The 17,681-nt window shown below is 50.9% G+C and overlaps 1 protein-coding gene across 1 annotated transcript; it reads left to right on the top strand.

The window, feature by feature from the left end:
- The first annotated feature begins 462 nt into the window (after positions 1–462).
- Positions 463–15,533, top strand: ERLIN2 (ER lipid raft associated 2). The gene is made up of 12 exons (XM_079726675.1): positions 463–529; positions 1,793–1,914; positions 3,200–3,281; positions 4,582–4,628; positions 6,354–6,415; positions 6,572–6,697; positions 10,484–10,557; positions 10,724–10,782; positions 11,314–11,405; positions 12,146–12,235; positions 14,142–14,221; positions 14,631–15,533. The coding sequence occupies exons 2-12, from the start codon at positions 1,808–1,810 to the stop codon at positions 14,829–14,831; spliced, it is 1,020 nt and encodes a 339-aa protein (XP_079582801.1). The 5' UTR covers positions 463–529; positions 1,793–1,807; the 3' UTR covers positions 14,832–15,533.
- The last annotated feature ends 2,148 nt before the right edge of the window (positions 15,534–17,681 follow it).

The raw sequence follows: 17,681 nt of genomic DNA, 5'->3' as shown, positions 1-17,681 counted from the left end.
TGCTAATCTGCACATTTAAAGGATGTTTCATTCAGCGGTGCTACAGGAGAGCGGAACAGAGGGCTAGAAGGCTTGCAGGTCGCTGGTACCTGCTCCGAAAAAAAGAAAAACAAAACAAATAAACAGAAAAACAGGCTTGACCTAACGTGGAGGGGAATCCGGAGCAAACTCCAAAGTCAAATCCTCGGAAAGTGACACGTCGGTCTGAGCACCCGCCGCCACTCGCCTCGTCCCCGGGGTCACTCTCCAGGCGCCCGCACCACCCCCACCCCGGAAATCCCAGACCGCGGTCCTGACCGCCCGGACCGCGTCGCGGGCGCCTCCTGGCGGCCACCCGCGGCCACCGGCCGCTCGGGGCGCGGGAGCGGCACTGGCGAACTAGGGAGAGAAGAGGCGTGGTCTTCTCGCGTGAACTAATGGCGTCATCGAAGCGACGGGCCCGGAAGGAAGTAGCGTGCGGAGAGGTGTGGCGGTTTCTGCGGTTGCACAGGGGTTCGGACGAGTACGGAGCGCCTGGAGGGACAGCCTGGTACGCGGCCCCCGCCCCTTAGTGCGTGCGCTTGGGCCTCGGTGAGGCTCCCGGCAGGAGCTGATCGACGGTTCCCCCGGCCCCCAGCACAGCATCCTTTCTCCCTCGGGAGCGGGAAAGCAACCCCTTTCTGTCCCGTCCCTTCCCCGCGAGCCTCTAGGCGGGACGGAGCGGAGGCTCTTGGAGCCTCCAGCCCCGACCCAGGGCTCCTGAGACTCGCGACCCTCTCTCAGAAGAGGGCAGGGAAGGAGCGCGAGGTGGGGCGGGGGTGACTTCGGGGAGGAAAGGGCTTTTGCAGATAGGACGCAGCTGCAGGTATAGCTGGAGGCCGCACGGTGAAATAAGTGCCTCGCAGACGTCTGCGCCCGAGTTAAGTTAGACCCGGGAGACAGAAATCCACGCGCTGGACGCGTGGGCCCAGGCGCGCCCGATTGGGAACCTCGCTGACAGTTACCGTAGTTTTTCCAGATCATTCAGTGTTCAGGAAATGAGTCTCTGGATACCAACTCTTTCGCGTCCTGATGCCTGAATACAGTTGAACCCAGGAGCCCCAGAGTCTACCCAGCCTGGGGAACCTCCCTTTCCCCTCTAACCGTGGGCTTGGGGAACCTGTCAGGTGCAAAGTGCCAGTCAAGCATATGGGAGGGAGTGTGGCTTCAGTGCTGCTCAGAGACCTATATTGTTTAGGGCCAAAGGAATAACTGGGAAGGTGGCTGAAAGGCCAGAGAATCCCGCCATGGAACTCGGCTCGCATGCTGTCCCTGTCGCTCCAGCCTCTGAAAGGAGTAAATAATGGTTTCCTTTGAAGTGGCAGGCAGTTAGGACTGGGAGGCTCTGACCAGAATTACACAGCCACAACTGCCTGTCCTCTGACCTCCTCTGTAATTTGGGCCAACGTACTGCAGCTGCCTCGCTTCCCTTTTACTAATATGAGTGGCTCCGGTGACAGCCCATTCGTGTTCACAGGAAGGGAAGGCTGTGTCCTGAACGCTGCCCAATTGGCACTGGTTCTCCCTTGGGCCACGGCTGTATCTGGAGCCACTGCCTCTTTGGGGAGGTGGAGAGTATAATTCCATAGTTAAGGAATGGTGGTGCCAAGTGAGAGCAAGGAGGAAGAGAGTTGTAGGTCCAGCCTTGTGTTCATACTACTACAGACTGGACGTGAGCCACTTTCCGGAGCTCAGCTTGGGGAGGTGCTCTCGCTGTCAGAGCTTTTCTCCCGCAAGTCAGAGCGCACATGTCTTGCTGTATCTTTTCCCCCAGGGTGAACGCTCACTGATGGCTCAGCTGGGAGCAGTTGTGGCTGTGGCTGCCAGTTTCTTGTGTGCATCTCTCTTCTCAGCTGTGCACAAGATAGAAGAGGGACATATTGGGGTGTATTACAGGTAAGGCAGCGACAGGGAGTAGCTTGCAACTTCCTGTTCAGTGACTGGCTTTCCTAGTCAGTGTTTAACAGATTCTGCTGACCAACTGCGTTTACATTTTGTTGAATAGGAGAGTCTTTTAGGTTGAGCTTTTGTGTCAGTGACCATGGGGAAGGGAATACACACACACGTAAATACATATATAAATGTAAATATAAAACCTAGTAGTCTGATGCCATGGATGATAATCGATAAACGTGTAGAGAGATTTAGAGAGAAAACCTAAAGGCAACCATGCTCCTTGAAGATCATCTCTGAAACACTGTTTTCTCCTACTTCCCTCTGGGCGTCTTGGTGCCACGAGCTTACCTCTGATGAGTACCGGTTCTTGATGGCAACCTGAGGAGATGTAATGTGGACCTACTCTTTAAAATTAACATTTCAGGAAAAAGGAAAGAGCCTGCAGGTTGATTTGTATCCATCAAGGCAAGCTCTACGATAGTGGTTCTTACAATAACCCATTATGTCACTTTATTTTTATTGCTCTTTCTAAAAAAAATGTATCTGTGACTTAAATAATATAAAGCAAAAAAGCATTTAAATCTTGGGTTGCTTTCCTTTGAGTAACCTCCATAACCAAGTTATTTGCTTTAAGTCTTTATGAACTCCTTCTTATATGTACCCCGTAATGCTTTTTCTCTGGATGCCAATAGCGAGTTCTAGAAGTCTGATTGGGTTTCCCTCTCCCTTTAATTATTTCTTCCCACCATCTGTTTCTATGTCCCCCCAAATGGCTTTTAATTTTATTACCATTTACATATAACTTGATTAGAAAAGTAACTGTACTGCCAAAAATATATTTAGATGGTTTATCAAGTGTACTTAAAATTATTCTTTTGGTTCTTTGTGTCACTGGACTCCAACACTAGTACCATTAATTGGTCACTATATTACCGGATTTCACTGCCCTTGTGGATCGCCACAAGCCCAACGGATACGACAAAACAGCTCTCCTCTCTTATCTCAAGTATAGCCAGGGATTCTGCTGTCTTTATTCCACTTTGTCTGTGTGCCCATTTTTCTCACTGCAAAAGCATGAATAGCAGTTTTAGGTTTTAGCATCAGGCTTCCTAGAATATTAGGGTCAAGCTGAGAGGAAAAAAGGGATCTGTGGGCATGGCTCTGGCACATGTCACTCTATATTAAATGTTTATGGGGCTGCAGAGAAAGTGGGCCCAAACAGTATTAATGTAACAGACACCCCTTTCCTAAACCAAGCCTGCCTCTCTCTCTTCCTCCTCTGCAGAGGCGGTGCCCTGCTGACTTCCACCAGCGGCCCTGGCTTCCATCTCATGCTCCCATTCATCACATCCTATAAGTCTGTGCAGGTATACTCGGCTTGTGGGGCAGGGTGGGATGACTGCAGACTTGGGTGGTGATTAGTGCATGATTTGGAATGATTTAGCCATTGGATGAGTGGATGAGTATAATGCCTTTTCAAGGAATCACTTAAGAATAAGTCATATAGGGCTTCCCTGGTGGCACAGTGGTTGAGAGTCCGCCTGCCGATGCAGGGGACACGGGTTCGTGCCCCGGTCCGGGAAGGTCCCGCATGCCGTGGAGCGGCTAGGCCCGTGAGCCATGGCCGCTGAGCCTGCACGTCCGGAGCCTGTGCTCTGCAACGGGAGAGGCCACAACAGTGAGAGGCCCGCGTACCGCAAAAAAAAAAAAAAAAAAAAGAATAAGTCATATATATAATATAAAGTATGAGGCTCCATGAGCCCTTTACTTCTGGAGTTTTACTTGATTGTTGAAATAGCTGAACGGGGTCATTGCCTTGGCCCGTCATTCCCAGCTGGAAACTATGGCTTCACTTCAAGACAAAACCAGAGAAGAATCTGTTGTGAGTACGCAGAAGGAGAAATCGGATGTTTGTGCATCTGTGTGTCTTAAAACACAGGCTACCAACATAGATGGAAATAAAACACGGTAATTTTGCTGGTTCTTTTTTGAACTTCAGAGATGTGAACATAATTGGGGGGGGTGAACTTGGAGAAGGGAAATGACATCTAAAATAGGTGTAGGATTCGTTATGACAGACCCAAAGCCAGACTAAGTTAGACTAGTCCTCTCTGAAGTATGTCCAGCTAAGAGGAATAAGAAGATTCAGAGAATGACTTTTAAACTAACCCAGGAAAATATCCTGGGTTACCTCCTCAGCATTTGCCCTGTAGGCTTCTTCTGCCATTTACTGTGCTTGATGGTTTTCAAAGTGCATTCATGCACATTATCTCATTTGAGTCTCACAATAATCCTGAGAATGGGCCGAGCAGGTTTTAGAGGCTATGAGGTTAAATAAAGAATCTGCTGTTTCAAGACTAGTAAATGGAAGAAATGGAAGTAAACCCGGGTCTTAGGACTCCTAATCCAGGGTCTTTTTCACTAAACCATCATTGCTCAGCTTGTTCATGTGGTGGTTCATTTACAGGGAAGCAGAGTGGGTGCCTTTGCTTGGTTTAGTCTCACACTCTGTAAGTGAGGAGGATTCAATGGGGGTATTCACATTTCACAGAGGCCAAGTTTAACCCAAATAAGTATTCAAGGCGAAGGCTGTTTGGGTTTCCCAAAAGAACTCACTTTGTCTGTCACTGCTCACCTTACAGCATCTTATGTCTCCCCTAATTCCAGACCACACTCCAGACAGATGAGGTGAAGAATGTACCTTGTGGGACAAGGTAAGGTGCCCAGAATAAAGCTGTGAAGCCCAAATAAGAGGCAAGGCCATCTGGCTGGCTACAGTAAGCGACAGTGAAAAGGGACGTACCACTTGGTGGTTTCACCAAGTTCTCTGCCCCCAAGCTCCCTGTGTTCTGAGTTGAGTAGGTGGTGGAGTGCAGTAGAGAAAATCACAGAAGGGAGACAAGTTTGGAAGGGCCTTGAATGCCATGATAAAGGCTTTTAGCACACAAATAACTTGCTAGAGGAAGATAACTTTAGCAGAACTAGCTATGGAGAATGTTGGAAAGGTGGTGGGGGGGAGAACTCAGGGGCAGGAAATTCAAAGAGAAAACCAATACGGTGGTCCGGTTGGAGAGTCAGGAAGGTCTGAACAGGGACACAGTAACAAAGTAAACCCCCCCATAAGGAAGCACTCGGACAAATACAGAATCGGAACATCCCACAGAATGGCCCAACTTCATCACAAAGTCATTGTACTTGGAGGGGCCTCGGGTCAAAAAGGAGAGGCAAAGATATAAGCAAATGTAATGGTGAACCTTGCTTAGAACTTGGTTCCAAAATAACAGCTATTAAAGACATTACAGAAACTGCGTTAGTCATTTTGGGCTGCCATAACAATACCACAGACTGGGTGGCTTAGACAACGGCCATTTATTTTCACACGGTTCTAGAAGCTCAAAGTCCAAGGTCGAGGTGGCAGCAAGGTTGGTTCCTGGCCTGCAAGTGGCTCCTTTGCTGTGTCCTCACGTGGCCTTTCCTCTATGCGTGTGTGGAGAGAGAAAAAGATCTCTGGTGTCTTTTTCTTCTTTACCAGTCCAGTCAGATCAGGGCGCCACCATTATAACTTCATTTAACCTTAATTACCCCTGTAAAGACCCTGCTTCCAAATACAGTCGCACTGGGGATTAGCGTTTCAGCATATGGATTTTGGAGAGCACACAACTGAGTCCATGACACGAACTTCTGGGGAAATTTGGAGAAAGACTGGGTATTAGGTGGTAAGGAATTATTGCCAATTTCCTTAGGTTTGGGAATGGTATTGTGACTCTGTAGGAGACTGTCATTATTCTTAGGTGATGGATGCTTGACAGGTGTTAAGGGCTAAGGTATCCTGACCGCAGCTTGCTTTGAAATGTAGAGCAAAAAAAAAAAAAAAAAAAGTAGATCAATCAATAGGTAAAATGTTAACAATTGTTAAGTTTAGGTGTTGATATATGAGTGTTAGTTGTACCATTCTTTCAGCTTTTCTGTATGTTTGAAATTGTTTTCTAATGAACGTCAGGGGCGGGGAGGGCTGAACTAAAGAGATGGTGAAAAACAAAGTGAGAAACAGTGACCATAAAACCCCACATTTTTAAGTTCTGAGAACTCCGTTACCTTCTTTAGTCTCTTCCTTTCGATTGATGGCTTTCATCAAAAGGCACTGCAGATTCAAAGGAGATGAACTACTCTTGTCTTACCGCCAAAGTTTCGTTTTTGTCTTCGCGGAGGTATTTTTAGGAGGTGTGATTTCTCGCGAGATTGCGTTCTCGCTAGCGGCTCGGAAGGACTCCTGCCTGGAGCGCCTCCTGCCTCTGACCTCTCACCGCCCCCCCCCAGCCCCCCCGCCCCGTGAACTCTCCTCCTTTCCTGTCAAGTCACACACCTCCCGCCACCCCCTGGGAGAGGCACCATATTCCAGAGCTTAGCCCTGACTGCTGTGTCCGTGCCTCTTCCGACAGCGGTGGCGTGATGATCTACTTCGACCGAATCGAGGTGGTGAACTTCCTGGTCCCACACGCAGGTGTGTGCGTGTCGTGCCCCGCCCCCAGCCCAGCCCCGCCCCCCCACCGGCCCCACGCCTGCCCGTGTCTGCTGCAGCGCCCCGGGCAGGGACAGCCGCTGTGTCCGGGGATGTAAGTCCCGCCCGTGCTCATCCTGCATCTCTCCTTCCTCCCAGTGTATGACATAGTGAAGAACTACACTGCCGACTACGACAAGGCGCTCATCTTCAACAAGATCCACCACGAGCTGAACCAGTTCTGCAGTGTCCACACGCTTCAGGAGGTCTACATCGAGCTCTTCGGTAAGAAAGCCTCTTGCGATGATCACCTGCTCGAGCAGCCCTGCTTCCCCTGCCGCCTGCTTCTGAGCTGCCCGAGGGCGGGATGGGTACCAAAGGCCCGGAAGTGTTGAAGATCCAGTGCCCGGGAAGCGGGCGGTCACACAGGGCACTCCTGGGAAATGCTGATGCCAGTGGAAGAAGCTCGTGAGAGTGGTTGAGCGTTGGGCACAGAGGTAATAGTGGATGAGAGGACTCGCTCCTGCCCGGAATCGGAGGCCTGGGATGGAAATGTGTTCCCACTGTCCCTAAACATCGTTTTGTAATGAAGAAGGGTCAGTTCTAGAAGAACCTTAGAGATTACCCAGCATCCTCCTTTCAAGATAAGGGTACTAAGGCCCAAAGGGAGAAAGTGCCAGAGCTGGCTGGTAGCAGAGCTGAAGCTCAGACCTCCCTCCCCTGGCTTCTGGCTTCATCCATGCCACCCTGGATGAAGGGCACCAGGACCGAGTGATGAGAACAGCAAGGGTCACGTTTAATTCTAGAAGTGGGACAAGGACCATAGCTACTTATAGTTCCTAGAACCTCTGTGGGTTTTGGTTGTTGTTGTTTTTACCCTATACCTGTAGAGAGGAATAGGGAAACGCTTAGAACAGAAAGGACCCACGTGGGACTTCCCTGGTGGCGCAGTGGTTAAGAATCCGCCTGCCGGGCTTCCCTGGCGGCGCAGTGGTTGGGAGTCCGCCTGCCGATGCAGGGGACACGGGTTCGTGCCCCAGTCCAGGATAATCCCATATGCCGCGGAGCGGCTGGGCCCGTGAGCCATGGCCGCTGAGCCTGCGCGTCCGGAGCCTGTGCTCCGCAGCGGGAGAGGCCGCAACAGTGAGAGGCCCGCGTACCGCAAAAAAAAAAAAAAGAATCCGCCTGCCAATGCAGGGGACACGGGTTTGAGCCCTGGGCCGGGAAGATCCCACATGCCGCAGAGCAACTAAGCCCGTGCTCCACAACTACTGAGCCTGCACTCTAGAGCCCACAAGCCACAACTCCTGAGCCCACGTGCCACAGCTACTGGGCGCACACGTCGCAGCTACTGAAGCCCGCACGCCTAGAGCCCGTGCTCTGCAACAAGAGAAGCCACCACAGTGAGAAGCCCGCGCACCACAACAAAGAGTAGCCCCCGGGCTTCCCTGGTGGCGCAGTGGTTGAGAGTCCGCCTGCCGATGCAGGGGACACGGGTTCGTGCCACGGTCCGGGAAGATCCCACATGCCGCGGAGCGGCTGGGCCCGTGAGCCGTGGCCGCTGATCCTGCGCGTCCGGAGCCTGTGCTCCGCAACGGGAGAGGTCACAACAGTGAGAGGCCCGTGTATCGCAAAAAAAAAAAAAAAGAGTAGCCCCCACTCTCCGCAACTAGAGAAAGCCCACATGCAGCAACGAAGACCCAACACAGCCAAAAATAAAATAAATAAATTTATTTAAGAAATTAAAGCAAATGAACTTTGCAATTAGTGGTAACAGCTATTCTTGACATCAGGACTGGACAGTGGTTTTTCCCAGGAATCTTCATTAAAAGGACCCTGAGTGAGAACATTCTGCAGAGTAGACAGAGGCGGAATCATTGGCGACACCAGTGGTCTTAATTAAGCAAACAGCCTTTTGCACTGTGTTTCAGATTTGGGAAATCATCAGAAGCACTTTTGACTTTTCTGCAGAAGAAAATGAATCTAAATTCACTTTATAGGCTTTGGATTCTCTTGTGGGGTTTGGATTCAGTGTGCTGTTAAGAACAATTCAGTAAATCTGTTGTTGATTTTTTTTTAACCTCAAACTGATAGAATTTTATAAAATATCTTAGTTTTCTCTCTAGCCATTGTTTTAGAACTTGTGCCATTAAATGAATGTTTCAAAGCATTTGAAACAACAAAAGACAGAAGAGCTCTAATTTCCATGTAGAGAGAATTAAAATGTGAAATTGTTCTGCATTAGAGAACTTCTCACTATCTTGCAGATGAACTTGGAGTCCTAGTAAAGTAAAACTTCTTGTACAGAGGAGCTAGGGAAGTGTGTTTGCTTGGAAATATCTTTCTTTTTAACATCATCCTTGCCAGCAAGCACTGTTTTGTTTAGAATCCGTTTGCATCTGCAAAGGAGAAACTCAAGTCTCTGATCCTGTTCCTTGAAGTTGGAAAGTTTTTCTCTGGCCCCCTCTTCTCAGGACTCATAGCCCTGACTTTCAGCTTGACTGCAGTTTTTATCACTGCTTGCTCTGATGCATCCTCTTTGCCTGTTTTATTAAAATGTTATCCAGTACTTGTCAAGAAGTTTGTCTGAAGACCCTCTTTTTGTTCACTTAATAACATAACTTAATCCACATCTGTCAGCATAACCATCACCTATAAACAACTTAGTACTGGTGTTACTTTGGTAGTAAACCACCATGCAAAATATTTCTTCCAGATATTCCTAGAAAGTTACTAGCCCAGGGTCACAATTTTCTGCCTTGACTCAGAGAGAATTTAATCTGATAAACAACTGTGTTATTAACTTAGGGAGGGTATAGGCCATCTCCCTTAAAGTTTGGTTGGTCTCCTATTTAAAATAGAAAATGTGGAATGGAATGTTTATCTCTAGCTGTCAAATTGTTAGACCCATGTCAGGTGTGAGGTGCTGCCCTTATGGGCATTTCTCCCTCAGTGCTGAGAGGCTGGTGGGAACGTATCTGATATGTAGAAGTATTAAAACCCCTTGCTTAGCGATATGACAGTTGAAGAAAGTGCTGTTCTCAACCCTAACAACCAAAGCATAATAATTAAACAAGTTCTTTATTTTGAGTCCTGACTAGCTTGAGCACATCACTGAACCCCTGTGGGCCTCAGTTTGAGCATCTATAACAGGCAAGGAGTTAGACGTACTGTTCCTCAAAGGCTCCTGGATCACGAATGGCCACTTAAGCAGATGGCAGCTGACAGTAGGGAGATGGTTCCGTGTAGATGTCCCAGCCTGGTTTCGTGGGTCCTTCTCTCAGTGCTCTTCCAGGATCTTACTGAGGATCTCATGGGCGGGGGGCAGGGCAGGGAAGGCCCAGGTCAGAGCAGGCAGCCTGGGCGCCGCTGTTCTAGGGTCACAGCTAGAGGGACAGTCGGTTACAGCTCTTCCAACCCTTGTCCGTGAAGTGACTCACGTGTCATGTTTCAGACAGAGAATCAGGACCAAAGCAAACAACACATCAAACCACTTGGGCTTGTTTCCAGAACTGTAAATTGTCATTTTTCTCCATGTGTCATTTGATGGAGTTCCTAATGGAATTAGTCTTCCTTGGGGCTTTCCTTGACATCAGAGTCTGTTTTTCTTTGAGAAACCTCTAAAATTACTAGATTTAATGTGCTTGGCTTTTTCAAAATACCTAACTTGGCCATTCCACCTTCCTTCTTCGTGAAAGCCAGGCAGCCACCTTCTGTTGCTGCTGTTTCTAGGGAAAGGCTGCCGCCTGACTCAAAAAATGTGCTAGAGTTGTTGTTTGTCCTTTTAAAGCTTAGTTCCCTTCTGGGTGTGACTGATATTTTCTTGAGGCCCCAGGGAAAGGACACGCTCACGTCCGGCTCACGTAGCGGACTGAGTGGGCATCCCACTGTGAGAGTCTTGCAGGGCGTCTTTAGACATCCGGGCTCTGATGAGCACTCTGCCTTGGGAAGACCTTTTGCCTGTCAGGTGCATTCTTGAGCCGCTGTCTTGCCTTGCACTCTACCACCATACTTCCCTCCTCCCCGCCTGAAAAGTGTAACAGCTCCTTTTTCTATCTGTCTTGATTCCAGATCAGATTGATGAAAATCTCAAACTGGCTTTGCAACAGGACCTGACCTCCATGGCCCCCGGGCTCGTCATCCAAGTAAGCACCGCCCTGGTGGGAGCCCTGCCACCGCCCCCCGGCCCCCGAGGAAGGTGCATCGCCTCTTCCAGAGGATGTCCTGTCTGTGCAGGAAGATCAAGGACCCGTGGGAGCTGGTCCCTCAGCCCTCACCTCCCCATCGGGTGCTCTTTTTATCCCTCTCCAGGCTGTGCGGGTGACAAAGCCCAACATACCTGAAGCCATCCGCAGGAACTACGAGCTGATGTGAGTGTGCCCGGTGCCCCAGCCGTAACCACCGCTCTCCCCCGCCTCCCGTTCATCCCATCCCGGGGTTGATCGACGCCGGGCCAGGCATCCCCTCTTGAGTGTTTGTTACAGCGCACCACCCTGGAAGATGGGGCAGGCATGTCAGGACGCTCACCGGGGCTCCGCAACGACAGAGCAGGGATGCTCTTCAGAGGGCCGGGGAGGGGGCGGCGGGGAGGCGTGTGGCATTTCACGGCTCGTGCCGAAGAAGATGGGGAGAGGCGATTGCGTGGGCAGGCAGGTGCCTTTTCCTGAAGTCAGTTATGCTTTATTTCCTCCCAATGAGTTTTGGAGGAGAAGGCAAGCCATGTCACCGCCTGCAGCAGAGCCGCTTTCACCTGGGACATTAACGAGCCTGCCAGGAGAGAGGAAGGCACGACAGCTTGCATCCCCCGGGGCGGGGGCAGCTTGTCTTCTCCAGGGCACAGTGAAGCTCCGCAGAAGCTGGTCCCCAGCGGCCTCACAGCTGTGCATTTTTCTCCCCTTCAGGGAAAGCGAGAAGACGAAGCTTCTGATTGCAGCCCAGAAGCAGAAGGTGGTGGAGAAGGAAGCCGAGACAGAGCGGAAGAAGGCCCTCATCGGTCTGGCTGTGCTTCTGGGGTCCCCTTTCAGAGCAGACGGGCTGGGGAGGGTGGAGAGATTCAGGAAGCCTGGGGCACGGTCCTCCGAAGCCCTGCCACACGCAGAGGCAGCCTTCATCCCCCGGAAACAGAGCTGAAGTTGTCAGATCACAGCCAGGGATCGTGAGTTTTGAGTTTCCACAAATCTCTTAAATGAAAGGAGCCCTTCCAGTTAATTCTTCATTCACGATAATAATAACACCGATTGGGCCCTTACTGTGAGCCGTGGGCTTTTCTAAACGCTCGCGGGTGAATCATCTCGCTCCTCACACACCCACCCCCGCCGGGTGAGGCAGGCACCATCCTTAACCTCCTTTCACTAAGCTGAAGCCCGCAGAGGCTGGATTACTGCCCAAGGTCACATGGCAGAGAAGTGATGGAAACGGGGTTCAAATCCAGGGACTCTGCCCCTGAACCCGGGTTCTTCACCACTGCACCCGACGACCAGCCACAGCCCTGGCCACTCCCTAAAGTGCAGTGGCAGGAGGAAACCTGTACCTTAACCCTTAAAACATTCCTTTGGAAGAAATATCCTGTGACTTGGGAGAGGGAGCCTGCCATGGCTGCCTCTGGGCCAGTGGCCTTTCACCCGAGCTCACCCACTGCCCTGCATCAGGGCCTCAGGTCAGGTGAAAGGTGCAATGCAGTCAAACTCTGGAAATATCAGAACTCTAAGCCTTTTCTCAACTTCATTCATACAGAGGCAGAGAAAGTGGCTCAGGTGGCAGAAATCACCTATGGGCAGAAGGTGATGGAGAAGGAGACGGAGAAGAGAATTTCGGAAATCGAAGGTGAGCAAGAGTGAGATTCCCGCCTGCCTTTTCCTCAAACCCCACTCTGTGGCCAGGGGGTGGGAGAGTCATTTCCTTTGCTCTGTAATCTCTGTTCTCAGATATTATGATTCCTTTGGAACATCCCTTGTTCTCTGTGCTCTGACTCGAGTTTTGGGGAGATTCGGTCCAGGCTGGCATTAATTTTCCACTTCAGAGAGATTCAGTCATTCATCAGATTTTAGTTGGGTGCCATCAGGACTCTTCTGCCAGGCTTAAGAAAAAGGGAAGTCACGCGGTCCCTGCTGTCTTGGGCTCACAGTCTGGCACTGGAAGTAAACCAAGAAGCTAGGTCCAGACAGCAGCTCGCGCCCTCCTGGCTTACCCGCCCCCCCTCCTCAGAAGCCCGTGAACACCATAGTTTTGGCCTCTCAGGGTCCCTGTGGATGTTAAGCTGGGTGTGAAGAAGACACCTTTCAATACCGACACCTCGAGCTGGAGGGAGGTGTTGTCTTTGCCAGCTTCTCTGAATCTCACTCACCTTCAGTCCCCTGCCCCTCAGCTCTCACCTCATTCCCACCACCCACCTTCTCCTCCGTGTGGTGCCTTTATATCAAGCAAACTCTAGGCCAAAAACAAGACCTCAGGGCCCAGCTTCAGGCTGCACAGTGCTGTGTCCAGTTGTACTCACGATGGGGCCTCTCGGGCTTTGCAGGTGCCCGTGGAGGAGCCAGTTAGGCTTTTACAGATCGGCGGCTCCTCACTGGGCAGCTCTTAGCCGAACAGCACATTTTTATTATAAACGCAGGTCACCAGGCGCTAAGGCCAGTGGAGTTGGCCGCATGCACCCCAGCCAGCCTGCAGGCTTCCACCACCCAGGGCCTTGCTGAGGCTGTGCAGTGAGAACCCACCCCAGTCCCCCCTTGATTCCCAGGCTTTTGCTACAGACGTTGCTCATGCAAGGCTGGCCTCATTCCCAAGGCCAGGGAGTAAATATCAAAAATTTTGCATCAGGGCTTCCCTGGTGGCGCAGTGGTTAAGAGTCCGCCTGCCGATGCAGGGGACACGGGTTCGTGCCCCGGTCCGGGAAGATCCCACATGCCGCAGAGCGGCTGGGCCCGTGAGCCATGGCCGCTGAGCCTGCGCGTCCGGAGCCTGTGCTCCGCAACGAGAGAGGCCGCAACAGTGAGAGGCCCCCGCACCGCAAAAAAAACAAAAAATTTTTCATCAGCTTGACCAAAAGCTGGTCTGAGCAGATTAAGGAAGCAGATTGCAAAGTAGAAGTTTAAATGTGTCTTAGTCCAAACAGGTGTTAGTCTGGACCATGGCATGTCATGCCCTTCAAGTTGTGCCAGCTTAAGTGCTGCTAATTAAAGCCTTTCTGAAATGACTGATGGAAATGAGAAGGGAGCCGAAGTTGGAGAGGGGCTGAACTGTCGGGTTTATGGTAGTCGGTTTCAGGGCAGATCCACCTCGGGCCGTATCCAGAACCTTCTTCGGGCTTCCCTTGGTCTTGCTGTGTACTAGGAGGGGAGAGCGCGGGGGTGGAGAGCTCGGAGACTGGAGGTTGAGGCGGGTCCCGCCCCTCTCCTCACAGGCCACAGAAGGAGTAAGCAGCTAGAAAGAGGACGTGTCTCCACGATGCTGTCGGAAAAGACACCGCCGGGCACAGTGGCAGACTTGCTCAGAGTTAGCTAGTCCCCACCACCGGGAGATGCTGTCAGAGCACTCTTTCTTCTTAGTCGATTTTCACAACCACTTGTCAAACAGGAAAAAAATGCCTTTGCCCGAGTTTCATAAATGAGGAAATCAGAGCACAGAGAAGCCAGAGCAGTGTGCCCAGGGTCACGGGGGCAGTCGGGGAAAGTTGCGGGGACTAGGCTTCTGATAGCCTCTGCGCTTCACTTCACTGCGTTCTTCCCTTAAGATGCTGCGTTTCTGGCCCGGGAGAAGGCCAAGGCGGACGCCGAGTGCTACACTGCCATGAAAATAGCCGAAGCAAATAAGGTAAAGGCCCAGCGCCGCCTGGCCGCCAGAGGGCGTGTGCCCGGCTTGAGAGCTGCCGGGTGGTTGTCAGGACACGGCGCCTGCCCCCCAGCCCCTGGTGGTCGCGAGCGAGGACTCCTGGGCCGTGTAGGCCAGCGCCTTCCCTTTCCCTTAGCTGGACCCTGAGAGAAGTTTAATTTTGCTGGTAAACAGAGAAACTCCTGAAACTCGTAGTTCTCACCTTGAGGACCTGAGATTACTCCCTCCCAGAGAAGGGGTTTCGCAGTTACTAAGGTACCAGTGAGACCAGGAAGAGGTGCGGGGGCGTGGTTCTCACGGAGACCCTCTCCTCGCGAAAGCAAAGGGAGGCTGCCCAGGCTTTCCCCTAATCGGGCCCCACCAGCGTCTTCCTTCCTCGTTTTTCTTCCAGCTGAAGCTGACCCCTGAGTATTTGCAGCTGATGAAGTACAAGGCCATCGCTTCCAACAGCAAGATTTACTTTGGCAAAGACATCCCTGACATGTTCGTGGACTCTGCGGGCAGCCTGGGCAAGCACTTGGAGGCGCTGGCTGACAAGCCGAGCTTTGGCTTAGAAGACGAGCCCGCGGAGGCAGACGCGGAGGAGAACTGAACGTTTCTGTCCCCGGCCGCACGTGACACTCAAAGAGATCTTTATTTTTTAACGATGAACCAGCCCTCCCTTCCACACTACCTTCTTTGACTCTCTTCCACGTACTGTGGTGAAAAAAGAAGAAACGGACTTAAACCTATTCCCCTTCCTGGGAGGCGGGGGCAGGGACTGATGAATTGGGGTTTTCTCCAGGTAAGTGGGTTACGTGACTTCTGTTAAGATTTGGAAACCGTGGGCTAGACCTCGGACCTCCAGGCACTGATCTTCGCCCTTTGGAAGCTGGCTTAATTAGGGATGCTGTTAATGAGTGGGAGACGTGAAGGGTGTCACCTCCGATCGGACCGCCCTTATCTGGGGAAAGGCAGTCCCGTGTTCTCATCGTGCCTCCCAGGTGGGAGATGCCCGTGGGTGAGGCCCAGCTACCGAGCAAATACGTGCTTGTAAGGTTGCCAGCAGAGCTGTGGAGAAACGGCTGCGGTGGACGTTGGCTTTCCCGGCGCTCCTGGCCGTGAGCCCGTGGGTTACTGCTGAGGCCCGCTCTCTGGAGCCCCGGTAAGGAAGAGCTGGCGCTGTAGGTTTCGCCAGCTTTTCTACACACCACCCTCCTTGCCCCAGGGCTGAAAGCGTGGTGGCTTCCAACCACATTTTCAGGGTCAGGGTTTGGCCACCACCACACAATTCTTCTTAAAGCTTTTCACCTATTCTGTGATTTGGTTTTTTTCTCCTCTTAACCTGTTCGTTGGTTCCACTCAGCATCAAGAAGACAGGAATGAAGAACTCAGGTGTCTTCAAAGCTGCTGAAGTGGGACCGTGCTATCTGTTAGCCACTGTGGTACCTGCTTGGCAAACTGTGTGCGTTCCTTGAGATCAAGTGTCTTTTCATTGCTGTGGGGATCCTACGGTTGAAGACCTCCTCTGGGGGAGGAAGAAGGGCTCGTCCAAAAGATTCCCCTGTCTCAGTGCCTGTGACTTGTGCTGTGTCTGATGTAGTGATAAGGGGGAGCCCGTTCGCTAAGCGGCCGGTGTCTTTAAATCCAGGGCTCCAGGGCTCACACCGAGTGTTAAATCTCCAGAGACAGCTGTGTGGGTACGAGTTCACGCCCTAGTCCCTGGGTCAGAAGGGCTGCATCAGAATCCACTCAGATGTTTTTTTCATTACAAATTGGGAGATTTGGATGGGGGGAACACAAACATGAACAAAAGGTTTTCTTGTGTCCTGAAGTTGGAGTTGGGGGCAGGAGTGTGTACCAGTCGCTAGGTGGAGGGCAGCTGTCTGGAGTGAACTTGTAAGCCTGTTGGTATCGTCCACGACAAGCCCTGGCTGAGGATTTGTTATTAGCTGCCCCCCTCCAAGAAGAACTCCCACTGTACCCCTCTTTTCTCGGTGAAACTACAAATGATACTTTCTGGCACAGATTTCCATCTCTTTTTTTTTTTTTTTTTTTTTTTTTTTTTTTGCGGTACGCGGGCCTCTCACTGTTGTGGCCTCTCCCGTTGCAGAGCACAGGCTCCGGACGCGCAGGCTCAGCGGCCATGGCTCACAGGCCCAGCCGCTCTGCGGCATGTGGGATCCTCCCGGACCGGGGCACGAACCCGTGTCCCCTGCATTGGCAGGCGGACCCTCAACCACTGCGCCACCAGGGAAGCCTCTCCATCTCATTTTTGATCCCACACCCAGACTTCTGATTACTCGAATGGCCCCAAAAGTCAGGCTACCTTGCTTCTAAGTAGCACCAGGCTCTTCGGGAGTTGGGGGAGCATTCAGCCGGCCTAGGAATACACAAAGGGTTAACCCCTCTTAATTTAAATGTTGCCCTTCTCTGTTCTAATTTGTGGGACTTAGAATTCTCAAACCACCATTCCTGGTCACGCTTTGTGCAGGCAGCCAAATGTTCCTGGGAGTGATGGGTTTTAATGTGCTCGGAAGGCCTTGCAGGAGGCAGTTAGTCTAAGAGCAACATAAGGAATCCATCATTAAGATACACTCACCCTCCTCCCGCTTCAGTGCTATTAATCACTTGTTAGGAGTACCATGTCACATCCAGCATCCCGGATTTCCATATTTGTCGGCTCCTCTGCTTTGAGACCGGCTGCCTAAGCCTCAGAAAACACTACTTCTCTCCAGTGGAATACGCAGCAAGGACATCTCAGCCTCTCTGAATAGCAAGCTTGCTCAGGTTCTTAACCGGAACTTCTCTCTAATACTAGCATCCTGTGATGGCTTGTCCCTTGCACTCGATCACAAAGGAGCCTCGGTGAAGTCCTGCTACACCCGCCCCCCTTCAATGTCAATGTCACTTCTTTAAGCAAAAACTATAACTGTTGTAGTACCCATTCGTTTAACTCCAATGTTGTCTGTACCTGCCTGATTAGAAAAACCATGGAAACGGGCTGTTTTCTTAGCTTGGGACAACTAACCAGTCTGTCTGTGTGACTTCATTTCTGTAACACTTACTAGAAAACCTGATCTGAAAACATTTGAATTCTAAACATGTAAACTGTGACAGCCTGCAATTTTGTAGGCAGTAAAGTCATGGCTGCTATTGATAAATGGAACCTCTATCAAAATAAGGAACTGTTTATAAAAGTCAGTTTTTGTAGGACTTTCCAAGGAAAAATCACCTTGGTTGAATGTTTCTCACTCATTAAACTTTGCAGAAGTGATCTATATTCAGTACTGTTTTTAATCACTTTTTTAATATCAGGACAGAATATTTGAAAGGAAGCCACAGTTTGTTAATTTTTATATGACTAAAATAAATTCAGAGGGATCTGCGATCATATTAAGTTGAGAGAGAAAAAAAATCACTGAAAGAATTTTAGCAATATAGTCATCCCTCGGCATCTGCA

The sequence above is a fragment of the Hyperoodon ampullatus genome, assembly GCF_949752795.1.
Source record: "Hyperoodon ampullatus genome assembly, chromosome: 20".
Taxonomy (NCBI): domain Eukaryota; kingdom Metazoa; phylum Chordata; class Mammalia; order Artiodactyla; family Ziphiidae; genus Hyperoodon; species Hyperoodon ampullatus.
Note: the sequence above shows the minus strand (reverse complement) of the source record. Positions and strands in the feature narration are given on the sequence as shown.